Below are 20,053 nucleotides of genomic sequence, written 5' to 3' on the forward strand. Positions count from 1 at the left end.
CGTCTATATCAACTGATATTTCTGATTTCCGACATGGACAGCGAGTAAAATCCCATCGGAAGCCGGCCAAGCCGAATACTCAATTTCAGTATGGAGACCACTTGGCTTCAATGCTGGAGGCGTGTAAAAGGGGATCGTTGTCCAAGCTAAATGACTCGGATTCCATTCAAAAATCGAGTGTTTCTCTCTTTAATCTTGATTTGGAATCTAGTCGTCAAAAGTTCAAGATGACACGAGCAAATATGCAGATCGAAACTGACGCCATCGTTATTGGTGGCGGTTTCGGAGGCTGCAACTCCCTCTACAAGCTCCGCAATCTCGGTCTCTCCGTGAAGTTGATCGAAGCCGGAAGTGATTTCGGTGGTGTATGGCACTGGAACCGTTACCCAGGCGCCCGTGTTGACAGCGAAATGCCATCGTACCAGTTCAATATCCCTGCAGTGTGGAAAGGGTGGAATTGGTCCCAGCGGTTCCCTGGCGATGAGGAACTACGTCGCTACTTTCGGCACGTGGATGAGGTTTTGGAGTTGAGTAAGGATGCTTTTCTCAATACTGTTGTCACCAGTGTGAAGTATGATGCTTCCTTAAAACATTGGGTTGTGAATACCAATACTGGTCTTGAAGCTACGTGCAAGTACCTTATTGCTGCGACGGGGTCTTCGTACAAGAAGCATTACCCGCAGTTCCCGGGCCTCGATCGGTATGCTGGAAAACTTGTCCATGCTGCCGATTATCCCGAGTCTCTGGACATCAAGGGCAAACGGGTTGGCGTCATCGGCAATGGAGCCTCAGGTTTGCAGATTGTACAAGATCTTGCAAAGGAAGATTGTGGGCTCAACGTCTTCATCCGAACACCCTGTTTTGCCATCCCAATGGGACAGCGCGAGATCTCCCACGGAGAGTCCGAGATGATGAAGGGGTACTACGACGGCATCTTTGAGCGTTGCTACAAGTCTGTCACTGGCTTTCCGCACAACACCTTGTTTCAATCAGCCCTCCAAGCGCCCCCAGAGGAGAGAAAGCTCCTGTTCGATGAGCTATGGGCCCGTGGCGGGTACAGCTTTCTTGTCTCCAATTACTATGACTTCCTTCTAAATGAAAACGCCAATGCCATCTTCTACGACTACTGGGTTCAGCAAGTGCGAGCTCGCATGACAGATCCCGAGAAGATGGACATGGTCGCCCCCCTGAAGCAACATATGCTGGTTGGAACTAAGCGGCCGAGTCTCGAGCAGGATTACTACGAGATGATCGATCGTCCGAATGTTAAACTGCACAATCTGAAGCAATCGCCTATCGTCGAGTTCGATGCCACAGGCGTGGTCACTCGGAATGGTGCCGGTACGAAGCATCAGGATCTGGATGTAGTGATCTGCGCAACTGGATACGATGCTGTTACAGGTAGCCTCTTGGACCTAGGAATCACCGACAAACATGGTCACTCGCTGAAGGAGAAATGGAGCAACGGGGTTTTGACTCATCTGGGTCTGATGGTTCCCGACGTTCCGAATTTCTTCATGGTCTATGGTCCTCAGGCGCCTACTTCGGTGGCGAACGGGCCGCCTTTTGTCGAGATGGAGGCAGACTGGATCTGCAATGTCATCTTGAAAATGAGAAAGGGGGGCCTGGAATCGATTGAGCCGACACACAAGGCAGCCGAGGCGTGGCGGGACCATGTTGTTGCCGTGAGTGAGCACACCTTGTACCCCAAGACTGACTCTTGGTATATGGGCTCCAACATCCCCGGTAAGCGGCGCGAACCCTTGATCTATCTGGGTGGAATGCAGAGCTGGTGGCAGAAATGCACGGAGGCGCTGGAGAGTTGGAAGGGATTCAATCTGGCTTAGAAGGAAAAGCGATTCTGTATGTTGATACATCAAACTTTGTATTTTATTCTTCCTCGATCATTTCTTTCGAGACCTAAATTGGAGTTCACTGTTGGTATTTCGTCCTCGATCGGAAAAGCATTGTCTGTTTATTTTTCGAGTTTCTTATTCCCTATCTGCCTGTTTCATCTGCTACCGGGAGTAACTTCAAAAAAAAAAAATACGCTTAATCAGACTGGAGATTATATTTGCACTAAACCCTGCAGTGGTAAACCCGGAGGACCATTTCTCGCGTATCACTACTCAAAGAATAGCCAAGGCATTAGGCGGACTGGCAACAGCACCGGGGAAATTCAATGGTGAGGATGTAAGTAAGAAAGAATACTGCTTACTATCCTTGCAAGCCTCGCCGAGCGCCTTCAAATCCCACAGTTCACCCAGCGGCATCCCCAACAAACCAAGACACCACTGGTGCAAAACGAGCTCATGCATAGGCTGCTCAACGCCATCCACCATAGGCGGCATCGCCTCAACAGCCATGTTGTCACTAACAACCGCAGCAAAACGATGATCCCACAGCCAGCGCGCCATCTCCTTGCTTCCTTCAAGCCCGCACATCTTGCCTGTGCTCATCGCAGCCCCTTGCTCCGCCCCGCTCATCTGACCCAGTCGCTCGGTCACGCCGAATCGGATGAGTAGGATGTCTCCAGCCCGGAAAGTGAGTCCTTGCCACGCAGCTACTTCCTCAATCTGCTGAGTCCCAATGCGGTAGTTTGAGAACTCGTCGTAGTGCGTCTTTTGGGATTCCGTGTAACTTTTGATGTCGATTAGTACGCCTCTCCCGGTCACACAGCCGCGTTGGTGCCAATCTGGAGTGTGCATTAGCCTTTCGTGGAATTGTGTGAATTGGATTGGGGTTGGGGTTTTCTCACGGTCTAATGTTGGGAGTTGATTTGCGGGATCGGGGCTTTGGAGGGTTTCGACTGTTGGCTTTGCTCCGTTGTAGGTGAGTCCGGTTGGGAGGTGCATGAAATGAGCTAGATGGAAGATTAGCTTACTTTTGAATATTCAGTACGGAAGAATCCTCGAGACATACTCAAGCTATCCCACTGGCTGCTGGCCTGGGTATTGAACTCGACCTGTTGAATCTGTGGTCAGCAAGACACACAAAGGTATGAACGGCCTGGTTAATAGTAAACCTCATCGTCAAATCCAAAGTGACAAGCAGATTCTGGATCTTCAAGTTTTTTAATTTTATGACAGAGGCTCTTTCGAAAGAAACCGGTCATTTTGATGCTTCCGATGGGCCAACTGGCGACATTATTGATCAGCTGAACGTTCAGGTATTTGAACATATGGAACAACTCACTTCAGAGAAATGGACAAGCCTTGACGAACCTCTGCTGCAGCATTCCTGACAACCTCTGGAGTGAGCAGGTTCAGTGTTCCGTAGACATCTTTCCTGTCGTCTTTGTCGAAGATACCCCAAGCGCAGCCTTGTGGCATGCCCTCCACGGGTGGCAGGTCGTCGAATCTTGGAATTGGAATAGACATTGTTTGGTCAGATATCCTTCAATTCAATATGGTCCAAATCGGGTAGTTGTACGCAAAGTTCCGGATGGTAGAAGCCGAGGTGCGAGCTCGCCCTCAACTTCCTAATCGATTTCTCAGGTGGATCAGCGGACTTTGCGGGGATCCGAAAACGATCAAAAAGTAGTGAACGGATGTAAACATGCCGGTAATACAATACGCCTTGGTTTGGTTTCTTATTTACACTACTTGCCCGTGTCCTACACAACTGAATTGCTACACTGTGTTAGATCACTCATTTCATCTGACAATGTCTCTACAATACGATGTTGAATTCGCAAAGGAAGCAGCTCCTGTTCTACAACACCTTGCTCAGACCCCAAAACCAGCCCTGCACGATGTCGCAACAAGGCGGCTCATGCTCGGCGCCATGACGAATGAGCAGTTCAGCTTACCAAATGACGTTGAACATGTGGTCCATAGTGTCGCGGCGCTAGATGGCCACACTGTACCCGTCTACCACTTTCGCAAGAAGCTTCCTCCTCGTGAGGGAGGCGAGCCTGCCATCGTACACATCCATGGCGGGGGATATATCGCCCTCAGTGCAGCCGGATGTGCAACTCCTCATGGAGAATCAGTGTCTCAGACGGGAGTTCAAATCTTCAGCATCGACTATCGACTGGCACCCGAGAACTCGTATCCCGTGCCGCTGGATGATTGCTGGGCGGTCTTGCAGTGGATCCATAGCAAAGTAAAACAATTCTCGATCAACCCAGCTCGCATTGCAGTCATGGGAGAAAGTGCCGGTGGTGGCCTGGCAGCTGCGCTCACTCTTTTGGCGCGTGATCGAGTGCTGTCACCTCCGCTGGCAAAGCAGATTCTCGTGTACCCCATGCTGGATGATCGGACAAATTCCAACCATGCGGGTGCGCTGGCTTTCTGGGATGAGAATGATAACATCACGGGCTGGACTGCGTATCTAGGGCCTAAAGCAGGCAGTGACGCGATTGTTCCCTATGCGGCACCGGCTCGAGTGGATAAAGTGGAGGGTCTGCCTCCGCTGTACCTTGACTGCCCTCAACTTGATATTTTCGTGCATGAGGGAATGAAGTATGCATGCCGGTTTGTGGCTGCAAACATCCCCACTGAGTGTCACATATACCCAGGCCTGCCGCATGGGTTTGAAGCGCTGGCTTCTGACATAGATGTTACCAAGCGGGTTATTGAAAATCGATATAAGGCAATGAGTAGCTTTTGAATTGCATGAGTATAGATTGCACAGATTTGACAACCATACGTTTGAATTTCTCGACAAAACAGCCAAAAGAGGAGGGGTCATCAGCGTATTGAAATAAAGCGAACTTTACCTAAAGTTTTCTCGTAAGATTCCAACAAAAAAAAAAAAAAAGAAAGCGTGCAGGTTGTATCCGGCTGGACCCAATAGTGGGGATAAGCACAGGGGTCAGATACACCATGAAATGAGGCCACTGGCACCTTATAAAATAACCAGTTTCCAACCTCGTCGTAGTTTCTTTTCGGACTCTTTTGGCATTGTCGTCCCAAAATCCCCCAAAATTCCCAAGATGACATCCATCCCAAGACCAAGCCAGGAGAAAGTTCACGAACTCGTGAACAACAAAGTTGCCATTGTTACAGGAGCAGCCAGGGGCATCGGCTTCGCCACTGCATCCCTTCTGGCGCAACACGGAGCTCGAGTTGTGCTGGCAGACCTGCACGAGGATGATCTGAAAAAGGCCTGTGAGAAGATAGGTGAACGATCAACATACAAAGTCTGCGATGTCAGTGACTGGGATCAACAAGTGGAATTATTCCACCATGTGTCGAGTACGATCGGGCCGATCGATTTGTTGGTCTGCAATGCAGCCATCAACCCCGAAATCGCATTGCTGCAGCAGAGATCCGACTTGCAGAAGCACGCGGAGATGAACGCACAGGTTCGCTACAATTACCTGGCGGAAGAAAAAAACTCACAGAAACCCGAGACTCTTCAACGACCTTCGACCGCGCTGTTCAATGTAAATTTGAACTCGGTCATTTTTGGACTGAAGCTGGGCGTTCACTACATGAGGGGCGGTCGAATCGTGGTCATCGGATCTGCGGGTTCGTACGTGCCGATCCCTTCCCAGCCGCTTTATTGCGCCAGTAAACATGCCGTACTGGGGTTGGTGCGTAGCACTGCTCTGATGGAGGAAGTGACGCGGTCGGGGACGACGATTTGTTGGATCGCACCCTGGTTGACTTTGACCTCCATGGTGGAGGGCATCCGGGAAGTCTCAGATCCTGATATGTTAAAGAGCTCCCCGGATGACGTCGCATGGGCCATTGTTACGGCTAGTGCGGCAGAAACTTCAAATGGTAAGGGGTATTGGGTGCAGGGCCCTACCGTCAGCGAAGTGGAGGGGGTTTACGGCGAGGTGGCGGGGCAATTGATGTCTCGGGTGTAGCGGGTCTAGTACAATATTTTACAATAGTATTGTACTGGTAGGCGGAAAAAATCGGGATCTTGAGAGAATCTCAATGTAATGACAAAAATTCGAATAAACATGAATGAGTCAATATGTCCCAAATGTAATCCCCAGGGCTTTGATTAGCTATCCTCCACTCTTATGATTATTCATCTATTGCGTCACGTGGTTTAAAGGTATTGTTTCCTAATTAGGAAAACTCCAAACACAAGGGTTCTACATATGCAATTTTTAGGAATTCTGACATCCTATCTGCACAACCTAGTTGGCTAGACGTGTGTCAGGTCACCCTGTGTGTCAGTCACCCTCTCTATGAAATTACACTTCACGGGGCTTGTAGCAAAGCTCAAGCGCCAGGGTTCTAAATGTGTCGACTACAGTTTGGGAATAATATCTAGGTACCTCGTACCACCTTCCTTTTTCTTCTTCTAGATTTTTCAGATTCACTTTCATTGGAATTTGACTATTAAATCTATCTTCTTGAACATATCTGGATCATACTCACTGGGACCCTACCTTACAGCTACCTACTATGTACTCCGTGGGTATTTCATCCACTGATTTGAGTTCGGCTAAGGCCGCCACCGGATGCTAAAATTAAATATGCACAGAGCTCTATCAGTGGCGTTGAGGACGCGTTAGTCTCCTGCAGAAGGTTATCAAGGGGGATATTGTCTAGATGCTGATCTGGTATAAAAGAAAATCAAACAATAAAGAGTATGATAGCGATACAATATTGTACATTGAGGTAATTGGTGTATTGATTACATACAGAGAGTATACCCAGATATACCTGAGGCACCAATCTCCACATTTTGATGGGCCTCGCCCTTTCGATAAACTTGCATACAAACATTCTACTATCATTTCTTCCGGTACACATATTTATGTATAAATATATATACAAATATATATTATATAAATACCTACTGCTAATGTATATTTTTATATTCATTTATCTACATATTTACCATCTACATGTATATACAACTACTATATAAAATAAAGTAAATAATAAACAACTTTATGCGGGGAACATGTGGACGTTGACACTAAACCTCATCTGTTTGATCAGCTGACTTGGCGCGAAACATTCAAGGATTTCCCGCTTTCATTTCTTGTCTTCTCTTCGATTATTTTCTTTTTGAAGAGAAGACAAACAGCTTGAATCCTCTTCTTATTAATTTCAAAGTCTTTCGCTTTATTTTCTTCTTCTCTTTTCTTTCTCCCCTTGACCAATGATCTATCACTTTGCAAGTCCTATCATCAATACGGAGTAGATAAACCCTGAACGGGTTTACCCAAGTCATACGCTAACGCCATTTCGGTGTGGAGGCTGAGTCTGGGAGGGTTCTTATCTTTTTTTCGCTCACTATTCTATGCCCCTTGTGACTCTTGACTCTCCACTCCTCCCGCCCCCCCGGGGGTTGTAATTTATTACTTCTTCCGTTTGCGGTCGAGTTGCCTTCCCCAATGGATTTGCCTTCCCCAATGATACCCGAGTCCGGTCTACCAACTACCATAACCACCATGTTTCAAGATGCTGCAAGCGACAATGAACGTACGGAACGTACAAAGAAAGACCAACTCGACGTTCTTTCAGTAGACGACCTACATTCCGTACTTAATCCCGAGTCGCCACTGCCGTCCCTCCAGATTCGCACCGATCTACCCAGTATTCGTCCATCTAGCTCGCGAGACTCGGATCCTTATGCCTCGCTTTCCGGAAGCTATCCTCGACGTACACCAAGTCTTCGCGCCCTCATTGCACCTATATCCAGTGCTGGCTCCTTATCCCCGGCCTCAATTATATCCTCCCCTCAATTGAATGCGATGGGCGATATTACACCTCTGCCATCACCAATTGGAGGCGCCTCTCCATGGCGGAGAGCCGATCTACCATCCTTGTCTCGTTCATCGTCAATGGCGTCGCGGAGTGGATCCAGTCTGCGTTTGAGTGATTCATCACAAATGCTTGGCCCGCCCGTCATGTCCCGCCCGCGCAGCAGACCGTATACAGGGATTGATGGAGATGAATCGCCCGTCGCAAATCGATACCGTCGCGAGTCCCCTTCAAAGAACTCTCATTCTCATTCTCGAAACCGCAGTCTGAGTGACTATGCACCTCCAGGCCGCGTCGCTGTTCCTCGTCCGATCGCGGTGTCAGGAACTGCCGGGCTCGGCATTGCTTCTTCCTCAAGCACGGACTCCAAGTCCAATGGAATGCACCGCGAACAATATCTCGCCGTCCACCGAGGCATCGCATTGCCGACCGTTCGTCCTCCCAGTCCACCTCGCAGTAGTGGCAGCGGATACAGTGACCTTGAGCCTGTCATCCATTACACTGCCCCACTTTCCGCGCCTCAAGAGGTTTACTCCGTACGGTCGGTTCGCACCCAACAGGCCCGGATGTACCAGAAGATTCGGACGTTGGGCCAGGGCACTTTCAGTCAAGTGAGTTTGGCCGCTCGTGTGGAGGCTGTCCCCGAAGTACCTTTGTCGCCGCAATCCGATGGAGGAGGTCAATTTCACGGGACAGTAAACACCCAGAAGCTGGTCGCAGTGAAGATCATCGAACATGGCCCTGCTGGAGGCGCGGATGAAGGCCGGTTGGAGGTGTCACTCAAACGCGAAGTAGACATCTTGAAGTCTGTCAACCATCCATCTCTAGTACAACTAAAAGCATTCGGGAGCGATGAGAAGCGCGCCCTGTTGGTTTTGGACTATTGTCCTGGTGGAGATTTGTTCGAGTTCGCAACATCGGGAGCTCCTCCCATGTCCCCAGGTCTGATCCGTCGCATTTTCTCTGAATTGGTCAGCGCCGTGCGCTACCTCCACGCTCATTACATTGTCCATCGGGATATCAAGTTAGAAAGTGAGTCGTTCGTTTGCCGAAGCTGGCAAACAACATACTGACCGAGTTTCAAGATGTTCTGCTCACCATGCCCGCTCATGTCATGGACGATGTGAAAGACTGGAGCACATACGATCGTGCCGTGATCACGCTCAGTGATCTTGGACTGTCCAGACGTATTCCCGAGCCTCCTGAGAGTCCCCTTCTGCATACCCGCTGCGGGAGTGAAGACTATGCAGCCCCCGAGATTCTGATGGGCCAGGCTTATGATGGCCGTGCGACAGATGCTTGGGCTCTCGGTGTCTTGCTCTATGCCATCATGGAGAACCGACTCCCCTTCGATGTCCTCCCTGGCACTCGAGGAGATCCCGCCAAACTGCGTGCCAGAACCCCTCATCGCATCGCACGTTGCGAATGGGCCTGGTATAGGTATGCCAATGAGGACGAGGAGTGGGACCCTGAAAAGGGCAAGGGACTCGATGGCGCTCGGGATTGCGTGGAAGGCCTCCTGAAACGTAACACAAAGCGGAAGAACTTGGATGAAATCGCTGCTATGGAATGGGTCCATGATGCAATCAAAGTGCCTGACCTGAAACGAGGCGACAAAGAAGTGCCGTAGAGCGGGCCTCCCATGCACATACGTCTTATGTATTCTTTTTGCTTTCTTTGTTCTTTTTCTCTCTCTTTTTGCTTTTGCATCCTGCATTATGCGCTTTTTGCTGCTTTCCCCTTCTTGACACACTACCTTTCACTTATTCTTTTTCCTTTTAATTCACGAAGCACGATGACGATACGAGTCATTCTGTTAAATGAATCTTACGCTTGTGGCTAGACCAACCTTTTTTATACCCTTTTTACATACTACCTTAGGTAGATAATGGAAGTACAATACCTTTTTGTCCTTTTGAGTATTGCATAGAATTTCGTCCACAAAGCCACGTTATCATGTCAGCTTGTTTATTGACTTCATTTGATGTGACTATCAAAATAGGACACTTTCCCTTCCAGGGCTGTATCTCCTCCCTTAACTAATCTCCCTGCTGAAATAAATTTCACTCATTGGCGTCTTCGCTAGAACACCAAATATTTCCATACGTTTAATAGCAGCGGTTCTGTCGAGCACCCTATCAGCATGTTCTCTAAACACAGGTACTGGCACCTCTATCTCGGGTGCCTGTGAATCATAACATAGGGAAAAGCAGAGAAGCTGCCCGTTGCCAAAGCATGATCTCATTCTGTGCGAAGTGTCAGAACAATCCCCTCGATGCATTGCTCTCGGTGGAAAGCCCCTAATCGCCTGCCCTTCACCGCGTGATATACCCCATCTCAACGACATGCACAACACTTCATCTTTTCAGCCCGGGCTGGGTCAAAACGAACTAGACCACTTCATATGCTCCTGACCAAGACCATATTCTTTGTCTGAACCCAGCCATCGTTTACATTACACTATATGTGGAGTACAAACTGCCCTAGTACCGTGGGTGTTGGTATGAGGTCGCGCTCTGACGAAGAAGGAATGAAAATGGTGATGGCTCCGCAAAATCATCGATGTTTTTTGGGAAGCTCTAGAGGTCAAGTACAACTTGTATGCGAACTCAGACTATGTCACATGAAATGCTCAAGACGCTGGGTCCTTTTTTAAACTTGGCTACCAAGTAAAATGCAGCCCTACTTTGGTGAACGCGCATGCCGCGGCTTCAATGAACCAATGGATAATTGCTGTTTCCGAGGGAATGCGAGGTACAAGATCTACAGTATGAGACTCAAATCTGTTTTTGATCTATTTTTCTATTCGTGTATATTGTGAAGGTGTTATTTCCGATGAAGCGGCGGGTTCCTGATCTGCACTAACCTTATAGTGCAACACTAATCACTATTCGGCATGGCTGGTTTCAACCAAACACTTTCTACGGACTCCGAGGAACGGACGGGATCAGATTCTCGTGCGGCCAGGCGCTCAAGTCTGTCAGGTACAAACAGAAGAAACCAAAATTGAAGCGTGAAATATGGACGTAATCAGGGAGCATAGGTGCATCAGTGTATGCCCCGACACAGTATATCACTGGTATGAACGCTGATTGAGAAATTTAATAGACGACCCACGGAAGTGAAACCACCCTCCGATGCCGTTGACTAAAGCCATGAATATATGAGACACCGTCGGTCGAGATATACTCGAGAAAATAGCGTTCAAGAGTAAGGCGCTGCATAAATCCAAAGCTCCAAACACTCCAATGACCAGCACTCATTCTTTCTTTTCTCTTGGCCAGGTCATCATAATAGTGGCCCAGACTAGCCCAACCAGTGCGGGTCCCAGGACAATGGAGTTGCCGCTCCGACTACCAGTGGCTTCTGAAAGCCGGACCGATATATATTCCCCCTATATGTGTAGAATCATTCAAATGGGGACCAGCAGGAGATAGAAAGAACGGAGCTGCTTTCCCGACTCAAGCACGTAGTGACAAAATGTAAATGTTTCTTGCTATTGTGCCGCCTCTGGCGGCATTTTCAACCGCAGCCCCGACTCTTGATAAAGAAGTAAGTTGAACAACAATTTCTTCTAGATGTGTTAAGTGGGTGCTAATATTATCTAGCCATTCTGGGGCTACTCTCTACGTGATAAGATTACATACACTCTGCCATGAGTCTTCCGTTGGCGAACTCAGAACGGGTATTGAAATATTAACATAGCTTCCTAGGTTCAAGAGACAATGTGCAGAGTCTGGCAAATGTGGCGTGAATCTGTGGTGTTCAATGTTAGACCTATGCTTTTCGGACGCTTCTAGTCTCTCGTTTTCCCTATACTTTCGATCCTGAATAGCGATCTCGATAGAACTTGCGGGTTGATCATTCTTGGCTGACTTCATCGAGTGTGGAGCGATGTTGACTTTCAGCACCAGGGGACTAGATCGGCTCAAATTTTGACGCTTAAAGCTTGGAGGAAGCTTGGAACCTGCAATCCAAGCAAGGTTGGTGATGGACAAGGCTTCTGTGCCCCAAAATATATCTCTCTCAAAATATAACAAAAGACTCGTGGACCAAACTGAAGTCCAATCAGAACGCCTGCAGTTAGTACCAAAATTTGAAAAGAACCTGAAATATCGAGTTTTTGTGCCTCAGGGACATCTCGATAAACCCTGAATTCCCTGGTGTTTTCAGGTCTTTCATTTGCTTTCAAATTTTCAACCATGGGATTCCTCCGCTCGTATGTTGCGGTCCAGAGTACATCTGCTGTTCAACATAGACGCGTGTAGGGTTATAAGTTACTCATGCGTGCCTGTGCATGGCGAAGTCGCCATCCTTTCCTAACCTAAAAGTACATGTAACAAAATTAATTTCTCTGAAATTAAAGGAGCAAAGACATGCAACAGTCAGACTATGTCGCTATTCACCTAGCACTTAAGGTTCCGGTGCCCAGGTGTGGGGCCCTCTTGGCTTGATCACAGCGATCCACAGTCAAGAGGCTTCCATCGCAATCTAAGGATGGATCTACAAGTAACAGTTAACTAGTTGGTTTCTCCTTGCTTGCCTGGTTCGCTAGGCCTCCGTCGGATTGAAGTCAACCAAGTGATATTGGGTTTAATCTCGTCTGATCAACACATTCTTATGTATCCTCTTACATGCATTTCACAATTCGAGCTATTGGCATTGTGTATGCGTTCCTACTGTTGAGGCAGCTAATCCTGACACCATTAAGTGTTTAACTTTCTACTGACGTCAAGTCATATGCAAGCAACACTGCAGACCCAGCTGGAATACAAAGCTTTATTCGCATACAACGGATTTGATTTGTTGTGTTGGTGCCCTAAATGGGGCTGTGCTGGCAGCGGCCTATCGTCGTCCAGCGGGGCCCGAGTCATTCGAAACCCGCGTGGCGCATGTTTGGTTTCCTGCAAATCAGCGTGTTTCAAAACGAAAAGAACCTGCATGACTCCTGCATTCCTTGTCTTAAGGGCTTCGAATGGCAAGGATATCGAAGTTCAAGTAACGAATAGCCGCATCATAGACCCTGATCAGGGGTACACAGTATGGGGTTTGCCCGTTCGAGTCGCTCAAAAAGACCATCGTCTCCAGAGCCACCACCAAAACCACCGCGCCCGCAAAAGTCCCATCAGCGAGCGGACAATGGACTAGGGGCACCGTACAACCAGGCCCATCGTCCATACACATCGCCAGCAGGAGCGTTCTCGGTTGGCACATTTCATGCCTCACCGCCAGTGGGATATCATCAAAATATGGCAATGTCCATGGCCCACCTACCACCTACTTCAGCTCCACCAATGCATCCATTTCCAGCGTTGCCAGCAAATAATCTAGGCGCCGTCAACAGCCCTTCACGGCAACCTCAAAAACTCTCAAAATGGAAGTCATATGCGAATCTTAACCAGTCAATGACCCATCTTGTATCGCATACCGTGGAACGGACCAACGCAACGATTCTAGATCTTGAAAATCTAGTGTACCAGAGCATGGGTGGAGGTGCCAATGTCAACGAAGCCACATCCCGTCTGTTGGATCAAGTCATTACTTCAATTGATCTAGGGTCATTTTGTGGCAGAGAAAGCGAACTCAGTGGGTTGATGTTGTTTTTTCTTTTTGTCCTCTCGACTCTGCTAATTCACCGAAACAGTCGCTGCATGCACTGTTCCGTTCCAGGCAAACGGAAAGAAAGGTCATCGATCAGATCGAAAGGGAAAGAAACCTGCGGGTTCAGTGGACTATTTCTCCAAGGTGTACCTTTATGCCAACTCACGACTTCCGCCGCATTTGACTCCGCTCAAATTGTAAGTCTTTAATCCCTTCAGTAGGATGTAAAGTGCTGATCTCTGTAAAGTTATCCTCCGACATATCCTCTTCTCCAACTTGCAGCCAAGTACTCGCGCCAAGTCTACGATAAACCTGCCGGTCATGAGAAGCATTCATACGTGAACTCGGATTGGCGCCAGGGCACCAAAGCTATGGTTGTCAAATCGCTTCCAATCGACGACATGAACACCATTGTCTTCGCTATACGTGGAACCCAAAGTTTCCTGGATTGGGCTGTGAACGTCCACACAGCGCCGACCTCCCCTTCCGGGTTTCTGGATGACCCATCAAACTACTGTCATTCTGGCTTTCTGTCTGTAGCACGGAAAATGGTTGCACCCGTCGCGGCTCGGCTGCGGAGTCTTCTCGAAGAGGATCCCAGTCGTATGGCTTACTCGCTAGTGTTTACTGGCCACTCTGCAGGCGGCGCTGTTGCCAGTTTGCTTTATCTACACCTCCTTTCCGAGTCTCCTGCTGTGCAGTCTGAGCTCATCCATCTTCGCGGCTGCTTTAAACGCATCCACTGCATCACATTTGGCGCCCCGCCTATCTCTCTCCGTCCACTGCAGGCACCCGCTTCCTACAAGCCCAAGTCCATGTTCTTTGCTTTTATCAATGAAGGAGATCCGGTGTCTCGTGCTGACAAGGGTTATTTTCTCTCATTGCTGGATCTGTATGTCACTCCGGCACCGGGGTCTCTACTAGCCTTGTACGACCGGAAATATACGACAGCACCCACTTATTGGAGAATTCCATCGTCGACATTATCACTTGCGGGTAGGCTTGTTGTTCTTCGCTCGCGGGATCAGTGGGGTGGTCGACCTATGATTCTCCCACCAACCATCCCAGGCAGTCTTCCTGCACTCCCACCGGGGGAGAATGTTGATGCTTTTGGTCTCACAAATGCCGCTCTGCGAGGCGTTGTTTTTGGTGATCCGGTGATGCATTTCATGGATCTGTATTCCCGGCGCATCGATGCCTTGTCCACAGCTGCCTTGGGTAAGCGATCATGATTTCAATCTGTCAACGCTTGTTGATATTATGATCTATACACATGAAGTTTCTGGATACGCTATCTAAATGCCCATTTTCTTTCGCCTGTGTTGCTCGAGCCAACGGCTTATTTGTCTTTCTTTGGGCCTTGTGTGCTGGTAATAAAGAGCCCTAACTCAATGAAAACAATGACTATAGGGAACAAAGGATGATTGATGTAGCCGTGGAAAGCAATATTCTCTGTTCAAACATATATATTGTCAATTCCTCATTCCTTCTTATATGAAATTACCACCCTACTTCGAAGGCCAAAGCAACAGACATTATATACCTACATACATCACGTTTCGCCGAGCTCATCCTGAAACAAAGAAAAGTCTTTGTCAACATGTGCATGCAGCTTTATGAATACTGGGAGCTCTGTGGGTGCATAACCTTTGGCCGAATTACACATTGCAAAGAGTTCGGCATGCCTCTTGATAGACGACACTTCTGCACAGGGTACCCTTTCCGAGTGATCAATATTGGTATCGTCGGAATCCCCGAAGATAGCGTTAAGCACAAGGCTGGCATGTGCTCTGAATGTTCAAGAAAAATGTATCAGGAGATGTGGGCACTTCGATGGGACTGGATATCTCGCCAAAGTGAGGAACGGACAGCACAGAAAAAATAATCAGGGTAGCTTGAGTAGAAATCATAATATAAATGTAGCCTATGACCCCTCGAGTCAAACATACTTGTGCTTTCAAATCAATTGTACCATGTGCATAATGGAAACGATCGTCTTTCATGTATCAGATGCAAAAAGAAATTCCTACGTTATCTCAAACTTCTGTACTTGACAAGTTTTCTAATAGTCCCCAATAACCCGAAAGAATATACTCAGATGAGCAAAAAGGGAGCAAAAAGGGTGAAAGATAAAGGAAAATTAAGACCCTCAGTCGATCATGACCTCTAGTTCGTAAAGCTCTTGTTGTAACGATTTGGATTCACCACTCCATCACCAGTGTCATACATCACAGGGTCCACAGGTTGGTTCTCGGTGCTGTTGATACCGAGGGTGATCCACGCGAGCAGCTCATCAAGTGACACTATTGCCCAGATAGAAGTATTCCAAATTGGAACCTCGCCGGCTGCGACAATCTCTGACACGAATATATCGTCTGCGGTATATGGCCATGTCTTGTAGACTTCGATTTTGATATTTCCATCTAGGAGGATACTTGTAATATGCGAGTCGTGAGCTTCATTTAGACCGAATAACGTGTTGTTCTCTTGCAGGTGGTTGATATTCATGGTATGGCTCAGCAATGTTATTGGAATAGTATGAAGATTATTTCGAAAAGGATCTCCGGATGGGTTGAGAAACATACCGTGAATATGAGTTGCGCGATGATCATAGTAGCCAGGGCAAAGTGCCTCAAACCGAATCACTCCGTCCTCGTTGGTCTTGTGGACTCCGCGTAGGAATGTCGTGTCATAGTTCGATTTATCGCTTGCATCTCCATTGCCATTGCCGACAACACCGGCGCATATACCCTGAGTCTGTTAATATTCAACAAACCATTCAAGAGAATAGCGAATAAGACATACTGTAGCGTTGCAGTTCCAAATATCGACATATGCGTCTATCAGCGGCTCACAGGTGTCGACATCCATGAGTTGGTTATCAAGTGCCAATCCAACGCCAGGCTGACCCTCATGGAGATACCGCGTGAGGTGAGACTTAACCTCTTGATAAAATTGGCAGTTACAAAAGCTTCGGCATGGGCATCATGGCCTGGGTGGGAAAATGCTACAGTGCTGCAGAGAGCAAAGACTCCTACCACGGAAGTTCTCTATTTGACCATTGAGACTCAGGCAAAAAGAATAAAAGCCTCAAATGTCCATATATCAACTGATATAATCTATCGCTCCTACTTTCGAAAGTAGTTCATTCTTACACCCCAAACATGTTCCTGCGTACTGACGATCTGTACATGGATGGGAGTGCCACCCCGAGCCCCGAGCTCAATATTGGTCTTCGACCAACATCCCCTGCGCAAATTGCTGTGCCTATTTTCACGTCACCAACCAGTTGAGCTACAGCGGTTGGTCGGTTCTTTGGCCAGGAACCAATGCAATACATCTGCAGTCCACGAATTGAATTGACAGGTCCGAGCCATGAATATGGGGGTATATTCGGATAAGAGTTTTGCCTAATTATGGCTTGTAATTTATCTAATGCTGCAAAGGAGATGTGATGAGATCACCAGCTCGAACGACTGTGGCTCCAAGCCCTGGCAAACTCCTTCTTGTCTTTCACGCCCAGCCCAACGCGCTTCACTCGGCCGAGGCGGGCTAGCGAATCCGCCACGTTGTCTAACAGCGCTTTCTCGCTGATGGAAGCCTCTTCTTCTTTGCCATCTTGGTCAAGGATGTCCAAGTAATTGGTGTTATAGGTTGTTTTCCGGGTTGATCGCGCAGGTGGTGCGTCTTTAGCATTTTGGTCCGCCGTGATGCTCTCGGCAATGCGTACTCTGATGCAGTGTGTCGGCTTACTGAGAAGTGTCCACAGCATACTTATATAACTCCCAGGAATGGGGGTCACGATATCCATGGGTGTGTACCGCAAGTTGACGGGGAAGATCTTGGTCTTGGGAGAAGCGCTCAGGAGAGAGTTGCTCAAAGTCAAGATCCCGCGACCGTTCGTCGTGGTGCATTCTGGGAACAGGACAATTGGCCGGTTAGGGTGCTTCTCTACCAGTGTTGAGACATCTACCATGCGCGCACCAGGGGCCGGTTCCGTCGACGGGACGGCAAAAGCTCGTAGGATAGCTTGGAGCAGAGAAATGCGCTCGACCTGACGGGTGTTGGGGTAGGATGCGGTGAAGATCGGGTCGAATATAGCTGCTAGATATACCGCATCGATGGGCGAAGTAAAAGACGAGGCGATGACTGAGCCGGGCTGCGGCAAACGAGCCTGTTGCTGCTTCAAAGACCTATCCCATGGTCATTAGTTGTCGGCCAAATATTGAGAAATTGAGTTGGAGTGGCACAAACCCTTTTCGCACTCCGTCCACCTGGAGATCAACCCACCAGATGCTGGGCACTCCAAGAATGCACCACAAAGCAGCCTTTTTTCCTAGCGAGCCGATAGGAAGCCATTGTAGTATCAAGAAATAGCTCAGAGTGACGAAGATAAACAGTGGGAGGCGGAAGCAGAACAGGAAGACGCGAAGGGGCGCTTGCAGACCGAGAGGATCGCCTGGGATAGGGAGGAACGGTGCAATACCAGAGCCTGGGAGCTTATCAGTATAAGTTTGGTGGGGTTGAAATAAAAGTCGCATTTACCTCGGTCTCGGAACTGAGAATACCTCTCCATGTTGCTGTGGGTGGACTATAAATGGGCCTCAATCAACAACACTCCGTGCACTCAGCCAGGTGTTTTAATGGGGAATCACAGCCCAACCTGCGAATTGAATTCGGGGTGTTATCGGAAGATGCTGACATCCACAAAAAGGGTTACCAGCTGAAATGTGATCTTCGCATGCTGAATAGCTGCCACGTGACGATATCAGTTGATGCCTGAGGTGTCGATCCATGACGATAATGGTTGGGAAATTCGAGGTCAATTCAAAACTGAGCTGTAGTCACAATTTAAAACAGACGGAAGATAGAATCTATAAAGTAGAGTATACTGTCTGTTCGAGCTGTTTATTGTATAGCAAAAGCAAAATCTAATATATCCAACCGAAGATAAAAGGGAAAACGCCCAAAATGCCGGCAAAGCTATGAGTAATATACAAGGTCCATAGATCACGCTCTATCATCCTCTTCGTAATCCTCCACCACAAATTCCGGCGTGGGGGCAATCGGAGGCAGCTTGAAGTACCAGATAGCTACTCCAACCAAGCAGAATAGACTACTAGTCATCATCCACGCCAAACCAATCCAGAACCCGCCGAGACGCAGACCAACTTGGAAGACGGTCGTGATGGTCAAGCTAGCAATCACGTTACCGAGAGATTGGATAATCTCAATGGCAGTGAATAAGCGAGCGGTCTCGTCGCGTTCCACGAGCGTGGTAATGATTGAGCGGACTAGGAACAAAAAACCCGATCCTGAGGTCTGGATGATCATGCTGGGGATCATGGTGGCAAGGGACGGTGAAAGACCGATTCCAAGAGTTCCTATCGTCAGGCAGAGGATACTTCCGCGCGCAAGCCAGAGATCCTTCTCTGTTGCTGAGCGTCGAGGGCTCAGCACATGGCTCTTTAGGTAGGGAAGGCCGAATAGGAATAGCGGAATGGACACCGTGGGGCGACATGCCACTAAGAAGTTTGACTGTGCTAGTGTCCAGGAATAGCGTATCGAGATATACTGTGCCAGGAACCAGGAGGAGCCTCGGCTCAGGCGGTAGACTAGGAATGCAGTCAAGAGGAGAAGCACTGGCTTGCGGCTCAGGATGAATAGATATGGCTTCAGATAGAACCGGTAGTTCGCGCGGAGCTTAGTCGAGAAGGACTGGTGTGAGTACGAAGGGATGCTCCACGAGGGTGCCTCGTTTTCACGGTCACCGTTCATGTCAGCTTCGTCGTGATATGGCTCAGGATCGTTTGGTTCGTCCGCATAATGCTTTGTCTTGTTTTCATCCGTTAAATCTGACATCTCCACGTGGGATTGCTCTGCTTGACGAGATGGCAAAGCATGTTTTGTTTCCGGTAGCAGCAGAATGAGCATCATCCCGCTCATCACAATGCCGAATCCAATGACCAATGGAATCCATGGATTTAAGCTCATCAGATAAGAGCTAAGGGCTGTCGAAAAGAAGTCGGCGCCCATTGATACGATGGCAAACTGGAAGAAAATACCAGCTCTGTGCGAATCAATTAGCCTCGATGAATCCCATAGACAATCTCGGTGATAATTCATACCTTTCCGACTCGGTGGTCACATCAGCCATCATGGTCCAGATAATGGCAAACGACACAACCGGACCACCCCCGAACAGCCACGTCAAGGCGGAAAACCATAGGGCGCGCAAGGGAAATATGTCCGAAAACCACAACACAACCAGTGTGAAGATGGCGTTCAACCCGAATCCAGGAAGAGATAAAGCGAGTGTGGATTTGCGACCCTGCCGATCTGCCAGCAGACCGTACGGGATCGCCAGTAGCGCGCTGATAGTCCCATCGAAGAACATGTGGTACCCCTTGACCGCAGCGAGTTCCGCCTGTACCTCTGCAATTTTGCACAGAGCCTCCGGTACTTGTCCATCCGGCCCAATTTGTGTCGGATCGGCACCGAGGAAGTGTTGACGACAGGCGATTGCCTCCATGATCCGGACCATCGGGCCTTCCAGGAATGCAAAGCCGATTTCCACCGCCAGGATCATGGTGAACAGGATCAGCTTGAATCGGAAGCTGATCGAACTGGCGGCATTAGTTTCCACTGGTTGGCTGCTTATACTCGACTTGTGAGGAACATGGTGATGGGCCGGGCCGGAGGTGCTTGCATCGAGAAATGGGGCGTCCTCCCGGTCCTCGTTGAGAGGATCATGGTGTATCATTGTT

At 48.5% G+C, this 20,053-nt stretch overlaps 9 protein-coding genes across 9 annotated transcripts; 5 read left to right on the forward strand and 4 right to left on the reverse strand.

The window, feature by feature from the left end:
- Positions 1 to 227: 227 nt before the first annotated feature.
- Positions 228 to 1,847, forward strand: N7529_010572 (flavin-containing monooxygenase; the record flags this gene model as incomplete). Its single annotated transcript, XM_057246099.1, has 1 exon — positions 228 to 1,847. One exon carries the CDS (start codon positions 228 to 230, stop codon positions 1,845 to 1,847), a length of 1,620 nt encoding a protein of 539 aa, XP_057094362.1.
- Positions 1,848 to 2,129: 282 nt separating this feature from the next.
- On the reverse strand, positions 2,130 to 3,380 carry N7529_010573 (uncharacterized protein; the record flags this gene model as incomplete). The annotated part of the gene is given in 4 exon segments (XM_057246100.1): positions 2,130 to 2,863; positions 2,923 to 2,974; positions 3,026 to 3,194; positions 3,211 to 3,380. The coding sequence occupies 4 exon segments, from the start codon at positions 3,378 to 3,380 to the stop codon at positions 2,130 to 2,132; spliced, it is 1,125 nt and encodes a 374-aa protein (XP_057094363.1).
- Positions 3,381 to 3,666: 286 nt separating this feature from the next.
- N7529_010574 (alpha/beta hydrolase) lies at positions 3,667 to 4,614 on the forward strand (the record flags this gene model as incomplete). The annotated part of the gene is made up of 1 exon (XM_057246101.1): positions 3,667 to 4,614. The coding sequence occupies one exon, from the start codon at positions 3,667 to 3,669 to the stop codon at positions 4,612 to 4,614; it is 948 nt and encodes a 315-aa protein (XP_057094364.1).
- A 325-nt stretch (positions 4,615 to 4,939) lies between these two features.
- Positions 4,940 to 5,821, forward strand: N7529_010575 (uncharacterized protein; the record flags this gene model as incomplete). The annotated part of the gene is made up of 1 exon (XM_057246102.1): positions 4,940 to 5,821. The coding sequence occupies one exon, from the start codon at positions 4,940 to 4,942 to the stop codon at positions 5,819 to 5,821; it is 882 nt and encodes a 293-aa protein (XP_057094365.1).
- A 1,512-nt stretch (positions 5,822 to 7,333) lies between these two features.
- Positions 7,334 to 9,315, forward strand: N7529_010576 (putative protein kinase; the record flags this gene model as incomplete). The annotated part of the gene is made up of 2 exons (XM_057246103.1): positions 7,334 to 8,717; positions 8,771 to 9,315. The coding sequence occupies 2 exons, from the start codon at positions 7,334 to 7,336 to the stop codon at positions 9,313 to 9,315; spliced, it is 1,929 nt and encodes a 642-aa protein (XP_057094366.1).
- A 3,412-nt stretch (positions 9,316 to 12,727) lies between these two features.
- Positions 12,728 to 14,518, forward strand: N7529_010577 (lipase family protein; the record flags this gene model as incomplete). Its single annotated transcript, XM_057246104.1, has 3 exons — positions 12,728 to 13,271; positions 13,330 to 13,483; positions 13,534 to 14,518. 3 exons carry the CDS (start codon positions 12,728 to 12,730, stop codon positions 14,516 to 14,518), a joined length of 1,683 nt encoding a protein of 560 aa, XP_057094367.1.
- Positions 14,519 to 15,452: 934 nt separating this feature from the next.
- On the reverse strand, positions 15,453 to 16,157 carry N7529_010578 (uncharacterized protein; the record flags this gene model as incomplete). Its single annotated transcript, XM_057246105.1, has 2 exons — positions 15,453 to 16,043; positions 16,092 to 16,157. 2 exons carry the CDS (start codon positions 16,155 to 16,157, stop codon positions 15,453 to 15,455), a joined length of 657 nt encoding a protein of 218 aa, XP_057094368.1.
- A 589-nt stretch (positions 16,158 to 16,746) lies between these two features.
- On the reverse strand, positions 16,747 to 17,827 carry N7529_010579 (lysophosphatidic acid acyltransferase LOA1; the record flags this gene model as incomplete). The annotated part of the gene is made up of 2 exons (XM_057246106.1): positions 16,747 to 17,479; positions 17,541 to 17,827. The coding sequence occupies 2 exons, from the start codon at positions 17,825 to 17,827 to the stop codon at positions 16,747 to 16,749; spliced, it is 1,020 nt and encodes a 339-aa protein (XP_057094369.1).
- A 469-nt stretch (positions 17,828 to 18,296) lies between these two features.
- N7529_010580 (putative MFS transporter) lies at positions 18,297 to 20,049 on the reverse strand (the record flags this gene model as incomplete). The annotated part of the gene is made up of 2 exons (XM_057246107.1): positions 18,297 to 19,356; positions 19,415 to 20,049. The coding sequence occupies 2 exons, from the start codon at positions 20,047 to 20,049 to the stop codon at positions 18,297 to 18,299; spliced, it is 1,695 nt and encodes a 564-aa protein (XP_057094370.1).
- Between the last annotated feature and the right edge of the window lie 4 nt (positions 20,050 to 20,053).

The sequence above is a fragment of the Penicillium soppii genome (genome assembly GCF_028829465.1).
Source record: "Penicillium soppii strain IBT 18220 chromosome Unknown utg000007l, whole genome shotgun sequence".
NCBI lineage: Eukaryota > Fungi > Ascomycota > Eurotiomycetes > Eurotiales > Aspergillaceae > Penicillium > Penicillium soppii.